Source organism: Eriocheir sinensis, chromosome 63 (genome assembly GCF_024679095.1).
Source record: "Eriocheir sinensis breed Jianghai 21 chromosome 63, ASM2467909v1, whole genome shotgun sequence".
Lineage (NCBI taxonomy): Eukaryota > Metazoa > Arthropoda > Malacostraca > Decapoda > Varunidae > Eriocheir > Eriocheir sinensis.
In genome coordinates, this window is record NC_066571.1 from 2175117 (window position 1) to 2184560 (window position 9444).

The window sequence follows — 9444 nt, forward strand, 5'->3', positions numbered from 1 at the left end:
TGGATGGAGAAAACTTTTTAGCTTCATTTTTGTTTCTGCTGCAGGTTAAACCTCCACTATTGCAGGGTATGGTTGAGTTCATCTTCAAGAAACAAATTATACTCAGGGAATGTAAAATTTATTAGTGAAATGAACAACCTAACAGATTTTCAAGTAACCTCACACTGTCATTGGCAACAACTACAAATTCATTACACTATAACATCTCAGTCATTGAAAGGGTAAAGGCAAACTATAGGTTTCAGAGATATTGTTCAGAAATAAAATCAAACTGCCTGACATTCTTTATTGTTATAAATTTGGACAAGTTTGCTTCTATAAACATTCTTTTGTATTATTTCCAATAAACAATAATTGATGTTCTTCAGTTAAAAAGTACATTGCAGCTCATATAAAAATTTTCAGGGTATCCTTGAAAATAATTGATGTAGCATTAACCTAATAAGAATTAGAGAAACCAATGATGCAGTGAAAAAATCCCATAATGCAACACCACTGAGTGCCAGGGATCAAATCTGGGCCTTCTGAGGTCAGGGCAGCAAATCAACTGAGTCACCGATGAGCTGGAAGGTCACTGCGCTAGAGGCCACTTCTGCAGGCCCAGCCTAGCACTGTAGACATAAAGGTGACCCCGCTCTCACCCAAGGTAGCTGGAGACAGCTTTGTCTTCAGCTACTATGAGTGTGAGCGGGGTCACCTTACCTCCATGTCCACCTTGAGGGCTGGGGTGTCAGGTATAGGCCTCAGAAGTGACCTCTGGTGCAGTGACCATTTAGCTTATTAGTGGTTCAATTGGTTTGCTGCCCTGACTTAAACTGAGAAGGCGCGGGTTTGATCCCTGGCGCTCAGTGGTTGCACTATGGGAAGATAATACATATGTACACTAATAGCCATTTTTGAGTGCAGTAGAGGTTAATTAAAATTATGTAAACATATAGTAAACTTCTGATTAATAGTGTTTTTATACAGTGATCTTATATTTTTCTTGTACATTTGAGATTAAACATACTGGTACAGTAACAATAATTTCACTCAATTGTAAAAAGTCCTCAGGTTTTGTATGAGATTTTGTACAACATAACATGAAACTAAACTGACACTTCTGCATTTTTCACACTAACTCTGTGAACAAGATCAGCACCAAGAATGTTAAAGTCCTCCAGAATTGCTTCCAAATTTGGCACTTGTTTTACTTCTTTGACTCCAACCAACTGATGACTTTCCATATTTCCAACCTGGAAACGATACATACCATTAATACATGTGTTATGAATATTCTTTCAGACCAAAGCTTGCCAATCATGATCTGATTCAGGTGTTGTATGAATATGCTGAAAAGCTTATCTGATAAGCAATAGCAATGCTAAGGGTAGTGACTGTTAATCATTTAATTAATAAATAATTTTGACAGTGAGAAGACAAAAGATTACCCAGGGAAAAGACGTGCACTGCTCTAACTGTTAATATAATTTTCTCACTCAGTACTGCAGTCCGTAAACTGAGTAAAACAAACAAAGACTCATGTCTAAATGGAAATCCATTACTGGGGAACTTGAACATTTATTGGGCCCTTAAACCTTAGGTAGCCAGGAAAGGATCCTCACTCCCTCTCCAATGATATTGTTGTGTTGTCACTGTTTTTGCTGCTATTGTTTTTGTCGAAAATGTCATGGTAACAGTAGCATCAGTATTAGTAGTAATAGTAAATCAGGGTGGCAGTTGGCTGAATGGTCAGCGTGCAGGAGCTGTTACTTAAACCTGGGTTCAAGTCCCGCTTGCCACTACAAGCTGACAATTTTCAGTCATCGCCAAGTGACTGAAGACAATCTACATGCTCTCCTGATGAGCACCTATCAACCAAGACTGAAGTCACGGCGCTTAAGTCAGAGGTGTGCATTACTGTGCTCTGATAATGTGGTGTCACACAGTGTCCAATTTTGTTGATTATGCATGACAGCCTACGCATAGGAAATAGGCCTCAGTATCAATAATATGCAGGGAACAATGATGAATACTATCAATCATAGTTGATTTTGAGTTTCAAATGATAGCATCAGACAGCTGGGAAGTGGGGTGTGGATGGAGCGAACGAGAATGGACCATACTTTGTGGATGTTTGTGCTGAAAGGGGTTTGTTTTTGGCAAACACCTTCTTCCAGCACAAGCTAATTCATAGGTATTGTTACAATTAGCAATGCTGGTAAAGAGGCTGGTTAGGGAAAGTAAAGAGAGTGGGTGAGAATTTTGGTAGAAAATGTAAGCAAAAATATCAGTACCAAAAACTTTTCTGGAAAGAAGTTAAAAGAGAAATGGGAGGAGGAAAGTGTGACATTTGTAGCATGAAGAGGAGAGATTGGGTGCTTGTGAGAGGGAATGAGGAGATAAAAGAGGTGTGGAAGCAGCACTTTGAAACTGTAATGAATGAGAGTGTGGGAGGGAGAGCAGAAGTGACTAGTGTAATAATAAAGATCAATGTATGGCAACCAGATTCACAGGGGAGGGTGGAGAGAGGAGGCAATGAAGAAGTTAAAAGTAGGAAAGCCCCTGGAGCTGATGGCATAATGGCAGAAATGCTGAAGTATTTAGATAGTGCAGTTGTAGAATGGGTGTTATGGATATGTAATCTAGCATGGGAACAGGGTGAGGTGCCAGAGGACTGGAGAAAGGCTATTGTTGTGCTGCTGTAAAGAGGGAAAGTTAGCAGAGGTGATTGTAATAGTTACAGGGGAATAAGTCTACTTATTGTTGCAGGAAAAGTGTATGGAAGGGTTTTAAATGAGAATGAAGAAAATAACTGAAAAAAGTGTAGGTGATGAACAAGGATTTTTTCAGAAAATGAGGGGTTTGCACTGAAAATGCTAGCTGAAAAGTACCTAGAGAAGGACAGTAAGTTGTCTTCTGCTTTCATGGACCTCGAGAAGGCATATGACAGGGTTAACAGGAAGGGCTTATTGATATTCTATGGATATATAGTGTGGGAGGGTGTTTGCTGGAGGGGATCAGATTCTTCTATTGTGATGAAAGTGCCTCTATACATGTGAATGGGAAATTAAGTGAGAGTTTTGGTGTTGGTGTGGGGGTGAGACTGGGTGTGTGATGTCACCATGGGTTTTTAATGTGTACATGGACAGCTGTATGAGAGAAATGAAAGCCAGAGTGGGGGAGCTAGGTCCAAGGCTGAGAGTGAGAGGTATGGAGGAGTTGGTGGTAGCAGGCCTGTTTGCAGATGATACAGTATTGTTGACAAAGAATATGGGGATGCTGCGGAGGATAGTGGATGAGTTTGACAGGGTGTGTAAGAGGAGAAAGCTGAGAGTGAATGCTGGAAAGAGTAAGGTTATGGTATTTGAGAGAGTAAGAGAGCAGACTACTGATATTGCAAAGCCATACAGAATTAAAGCAGAGAGCACTACAAAATGTAGGATAAGGCTATGGAAAGAGAATGGAGGAGGTGACTTGAGTTGAAATAATTAGGGACAGTATTAGGTAACCATGGAAGTATGGAAGGTGAGGTGAGGGAAAGAGTAGTGAAGGGCAGACAGGTAGCAGGTGCATTGGAGAGTTATGAAAGGAAGAAGTGTGAGCATGGAGGTAAAGAGGGGAATAAGGAACAGTATTTATCCTACCAACTCTGCCATATGCATCAAATGGACAGGGAATGCAGCACAGCAATCGAAAGTGGTACATCAATCCATTTATAAAATTGCTGGTAGTGATGTGGTGAGGCAGTGGCTGAGTGGTAAGCATGCTGATGCAGTGTCCAGGAGGACACATTCGTGCCCCACATGCCGCTACAAACAAGCTTACAATTAGCTGAGTGGGCTAAGACTACCCACATACTGTGTCGGGTTAAAGGGTTCTCACCCACCACAGGCTCGTAGGGCCAACGGGTCGGAGATGAGCACCGCCACCACGCGCGAATATGGTGTATGCTCCCATCTTCAATAAGCTCCAAGAGAGATAACACTTGCATTTAGTAATAATAATAAATGATTAATTCATTTGTTGGCATCCATAAGGCTGAAAATACACAAAGTATGAACAACGTGACTAAATTAACGTGTGTTGTCCTTGATGAATGACAAAATGAGAAATAGTGTTGGTTCATCCAATCATATGGACAAGATAGAGCACTCTGGTGGATTACGGGAGGGAGGTGAAAAACAGTCTCAAGAATGGGGGTCGTTCAAGAGGGCCATATATTGCCAGATGACGCTTTAGGGTTGCAAACTTGCCACCCTTTCCTTAAAATAAGGAATGCCATTTGTTCCATATTTGCCTGTCTGAATGGTTAAGTAGATAAAATTCAGTTTTTCAAAACTGTAGTAAGAGCATTTTTTGGTGAACCACAAAACCAGTCCATAAAATTGTTTGTCAAGGGTTGTCCTGAAATACATGTAAAATACACGTAACGTCTCTCCACCCCTTCCTTTTGCCTTCACCAGCGGCGGGCAGCGGCTGTCAGTCATGGCAGGTCAGAGAAATTTTAGGGTTGCCATCCCTTCCTTAAAATATAGATTCGTTCTGTATTGGGGAATGGGATGTTGTGTTCTGTATTATTTTTAGGTCAAGGTGGCAGCCCTAACTGAGACTCTATTCCCATTGTCTTCTGCTTTGAGCACTGTTGTCTTGCAGCGAACAAAGGGAATTCATGCTCACGTCTGCCACTTGTACAAAGAGACATGCCAGTCCTTGTCGAAACACTGACTTGGTCGGCAAGGCTGACGTAAGCTGATAGTCGGCCTATTGGCATCCTCCCCCCCCTCTTCATGAGCCATCACCCAGCAAGGGTTTGTGGTCCCTCCTTGAAGGGATGTACGCGCTTGACCCTGATGGCCTCCACATAGCCTGTGTCCCCACCCGAGGGGTGGCGACAAGTAAAGGAACAAACAGGATGCTCGTATACCAAGTCACCGCTTGTAAACCAAGGCATTTTTTTGTGGGATATATATATATATATATATATATATATATATATATATATATATATATAATATATATATATAATATATATATATATATATATATATATATATGATGCAATTGAAAAGTGTGAATAAGAGAGGAGGAGGAAACATGCAGTGATAAAACCGTACAAGTCACAAGAAGACGCGCCCACGGTGTGGTGCACCAGTCACCAGTGTGCCGGGTACCTCGGTGGTGATAGTTAAAGCGACTATTACTCGGGAACAATATTGGTGGAGCAGGGTGTTTCATGACATGACTTTGGCGATCATGGGACGGACTTGGGCGGATTAGTCTGGAGCTAGTATTTCTGCTGTGCAGCGGCCCAGTCAGCTGACATTTTCTGAGATATATGTTCAAAAGAGCGGACATCAGTGGATGACTAAAATGTTTACTGTAAACGCATTTTTGTTTCTCATTACAAAAATAACTGTTACAACATAATATGATTGAAAGAAGTTAATCAACATCTATTTCTACTTGAAAGTAAGTATACAGTCCCTGAAAGTCAAGATCAAGACCAAGATTGCACATTGAATGTAGCATTCCTGTGTGATTAGTTCCCTCAGTGTGGAGCATATTTTGGCAATACCAAGGTCATTAGACCTTGGTTTTATTGATGATGAAGTAATCCTTATGGAGTCGCAGGAGGTTGTAGTGATGGCTCTCAAGGCACTGCACGAAAAGGTGAAACTTTTAGGACTTCAGTTCAAACTGTAGTCTGTTTATGTGGTGAGGACATTCAATATTTGTGAAATTTTCACATAACTTGGAAACACAATGCAGATCAATGGTGGGTTTTATCACGATGCCTTACAGCAGATTGGCCTGGTCTACAGTGTTATGGATTTACTTAGCACATGTACATGGCATTGTTGATACCTATGGACACTGAATAATGACTGGAAGAAGCAGATTGATGTCTTTGGTAATAAGCGCCCATGCAAAATCACAGGATAGTGCTGGAATGGCTCAATGTCACCAGCAATTAATAAGACTGATTCAAGGCTGATTACCTGCTTAGTCTGTGAATTCAAACCCTGGCTATAAGGGCATGCCGGCAAAGTTTGTGGCTTGAGCAAGTCGATGAATTGAGTAGCAGGAGCAGGAACAGCAGCAGCAATGTAGTTGTATTTATAGTAGCAGTAGTGAAATATGAGAAAATGATATAAGAAGGCAATACTACCACAAAATAATTTCCTTTTTTTTCTCTATTTTAATTTCACTGAATCCAACTACTTTTCTTATTCCTCTTCTATCTTGTCCTTCTACTACTAAAATAGCTACTATGATGAAAATAACAACAACAACAACTTCAGTGGTGTGGTTGGGAGTGCTCCTCCTCTACTTACCTGAGGATTAAGACTTCCCATATATGTCAAAATTCATCAGCGCCATGTTTCTATTTTTAATTGAAAGCAGATCACTTACCAATGTGGGTGACACTTTGTTAAAAGAACAAGTGTCACTTTTTGTTTGAAAAGTGCTAGCAAACTTTGTGAACAAAAAGTGTAAAACTACAACCTCAAGACTTGCCTTCAGTTCCTGAATCTTGAATGCCTGAGGCTTCCATACCACACCAATGGATTCCCCTCCATGCTCATCATAGAAGAACAAAGCTAAGTGGCTGAATGCATCCTGGAACAAATACATATACATTAAAATGTTATATTAGTAAACACACTTTAGAATCTGGAAAAATGTAGATGTGAGGAAGATACACTAAAATGTAAAGACTAGGTGTTAAGGATTATAGGCATATAGTGGGGCTGTGAGAATAGTATTTTTCTAACTAATGATTCAAGTCTAGTGATGGGATAGAAACAGTCCCGAGTTTCATAACTAATGACCAAAGCCATGGAACTAGCAAAAATATTCCCATTGGGTGGGAGAAATGATTAAGCAAGTTTCATTGATGGCCTAAGGAGTTGTTGCACGGAAAGGGTAGCCACCAGACCCGTGTTCAGTTGACTTATTAGCCACGCAACAATGTACAACATTACGCAATGCTAACAAGTTTTGTCAAGATGGCTACATTAGTTAAACTCAGGCAACATACTTTTCAATTATGTATACTTTACCTTTAGATCCCTCAGGTACAACTGGGCACAATCAAACATCACAATGGGCATCACTTCTCCTGGTTTCTTTTCATATTGCCTAAGTTTCAATGACTTCTTTGGCAGCCAGTCTATAGCCTCACAGCGGCGATTTAGCTTGTTGATGTTTAGCTCCAATGTAACATTGAAGTCATTGAAATTTGGCCGAAAAATGGTCTGCAAAAAGAATGGAAATTTTAAACATTTCTTAGCATATACTACCAATTAATACATTGAGTAGAATAGTGTTGTTATATGTGCATTCTGCAATTTTGTGGTGAATATATTTATACACCAAATATTTATTAATGCTTGAAATGAAGCTGGTCATAATCATAACACAGCCTAGATAGGTTAGAGAATGCTTATTTATTTTTATTTTATTTTTAGACAGTAAAGGAAGCAGCTCAAGGGCAAAAACAAATGAGAAAAAAAATCGTGCTAATCACTGCCCCTATAAAAAAAAGTTTAGAAGAGTGGACAAAAGAGATCAATTTCGGGAGGAGAGGTGTCTCAACACTCTCCTCCTGAAAGAGTTCAAGTTGTATGCAGAAGGAAATACAGACCAAGGAAGATTGTTCTAGAGTTGACCAGTGTAAGGGATGAAAGGCATAAGGAACTTGGACAGTAAAGGGATGAGCTAGAGTAGAAAGTCAAGTGCAGTGGGGCTGTGGGAGGGGGGAAGGCATGCAGAAGAGAAATCAGCCTAAAAATATCAGTAGAAGATAGAAAGATAGGCAACATAGCAGCAGCAATCAAGAGGTAGAAGACTGTCAGTATGAGGAGTTGATGAGACAAAGAGCCTTAGACTCTACTGTCCAAGAGAGCTGTGTGTGTGTGGAGCCCCCTCAACACAAGTGATGCATACTCAATTCGAGGGCAGACAAGGCCATTGTATATGCATAGCATCAAGGAGGGGGAAAAGAAAATTGATATAGAACGCCCAACCTCAAGGAAGCTGGTTTAGTAAGAGAGGAGCTATGCAGTTTCCAGTTGAGATTTTGAGTTAAAGATAAACCAAGGATGTTTATTGTAGGTGACAGCTGAGTGTTATTGAAGAATAGGGGATAGGTGTCTGGAAAATTGTGTCGAGTTGACAGGTGGAGAAATTGAGTTTTTGAGGTGTTGAAGGTCACTAAATTCTTCTTACCCCAATCAGAAATGATAGTAAGGTCTGAGGTTGAGCGTTCTGTAACCTAGAATCATGTAGTTCCTGTTGGGAGGGTCTTCTGTCAAAAGTCAAGTAATGCAGAGTAGAGTCATCAGTATAAGAGTGGATAGGACAATTTGTTTTGGAAAGATCATCAATGAGAAACAGAGAGAGTGCAAGATAGGACAGAGCCTGTGGTGCTACAACTTGAGGATGCCAAGATTTTTTATTCTGATGTATACTAGAGTACAGGTAACTCTCCATTTACGCGAGTACAGGTAACTCGATTTACGCGAGGTTGGTTTACGCGTTTTTTAAATAACGCGGGGTCCAAAATCCAAATAAATATTTAATTTACACGTTTTTTCACTTATACGCAATATTTCATTGAGTGGCCACCAGATGTCTCACGCAACTGGACTCACACGGCGCCACGGCCACACAGCTGCGCTCAGTTCTTGAACAACAATACAGTACCCACACTGCCACGCTACTCAACAATAGGGGTGGGCTGGTACCGGTACCAGTACCGGTACTAACGGTACCAGCTATACGGTACAGTACCGGTACCAGACTGCTCGGTACTGGTACCAATACTAGCCAGTCGCTCATGGTGTCCCTCATTTCTTCCTCACACGAGTGAGGCTGAGACTGAGTGCCTGAGTGGATATCTCGGTGATATGGATACTCTCTCTCTCCACTGAATGAAGTGAATATTTATTTTTCAATAGAAACCTACCTCTTGTTTGATTTACATTGTTTTTGATTTACGTGACCTCTTCAAGGACACAATACTCGCATAAATCGAGAGTTACCTGTATTGTGTCCTTGAAGAGGTCACGTAAATCAAAAAACAAACCTAGGGTATCAAAATCAAAATAAATAAACCATTCCAGAGAGAGAGAGAGAGAGAATCCATATCACACCAGATATCCACTCAGCACTTCAGTCTCAGCCTCACTTGTGTGAGGAAGAAATGATGGACAAAATTAGCGACTCAGTATCGAGCAGTCTGGTACCGGTGCGGTCCACCCCCACCCCTATAATGTTGAGTAGCGTGGGTACTGTATTGTTGTTCAAGTGGCGCGCGGGAAAAACTGAGCTCAGCTGTGTGGTCGCGGCGCTGTGTGAGTCCAGTTGCGTGAGACATCAGGTGGCCACTCCATAAAATATCGTGTATAAGTGAAAAAACGGGTAAATTAAACATTTATTTGGGTTTTGGACCCCGCG

General features: G+C 40.9%; 1 protein-coding gene across 2 annotated transcripts in view; it reads right to left on the minus strand.

The window, feature by feature from the left end:
- Positions 1-272: 272 nt before the first annotated feature.
- LOC126986835 (nucleolar protein 6-like) overlaps positions 273-9444 on the minus strand; it is a 46365-nt gene continuing 37193 nt past the window's right edge. For both annotated transcript variants that reach the window (XM_050843222.1, XM_050843221.1), the window contains exons 20-22: positions 7047-7241; positions 6502-6603; positions 273-1235 (exon numbers count right to left, since the gene is read on the minus strand). In XM_050843222.1, the coding sequence (XP_050699179.1) occupies positions 1089-1235; positions 6502-6603; positions 7047-7241 (444 nt within the window). In that variant the 3' untranslated portion in view covers positions 273-1088. The remainder of the gene's footprint in view (positions 1236-6501; positions 6604-7046; positions 7242-9444) is intronic.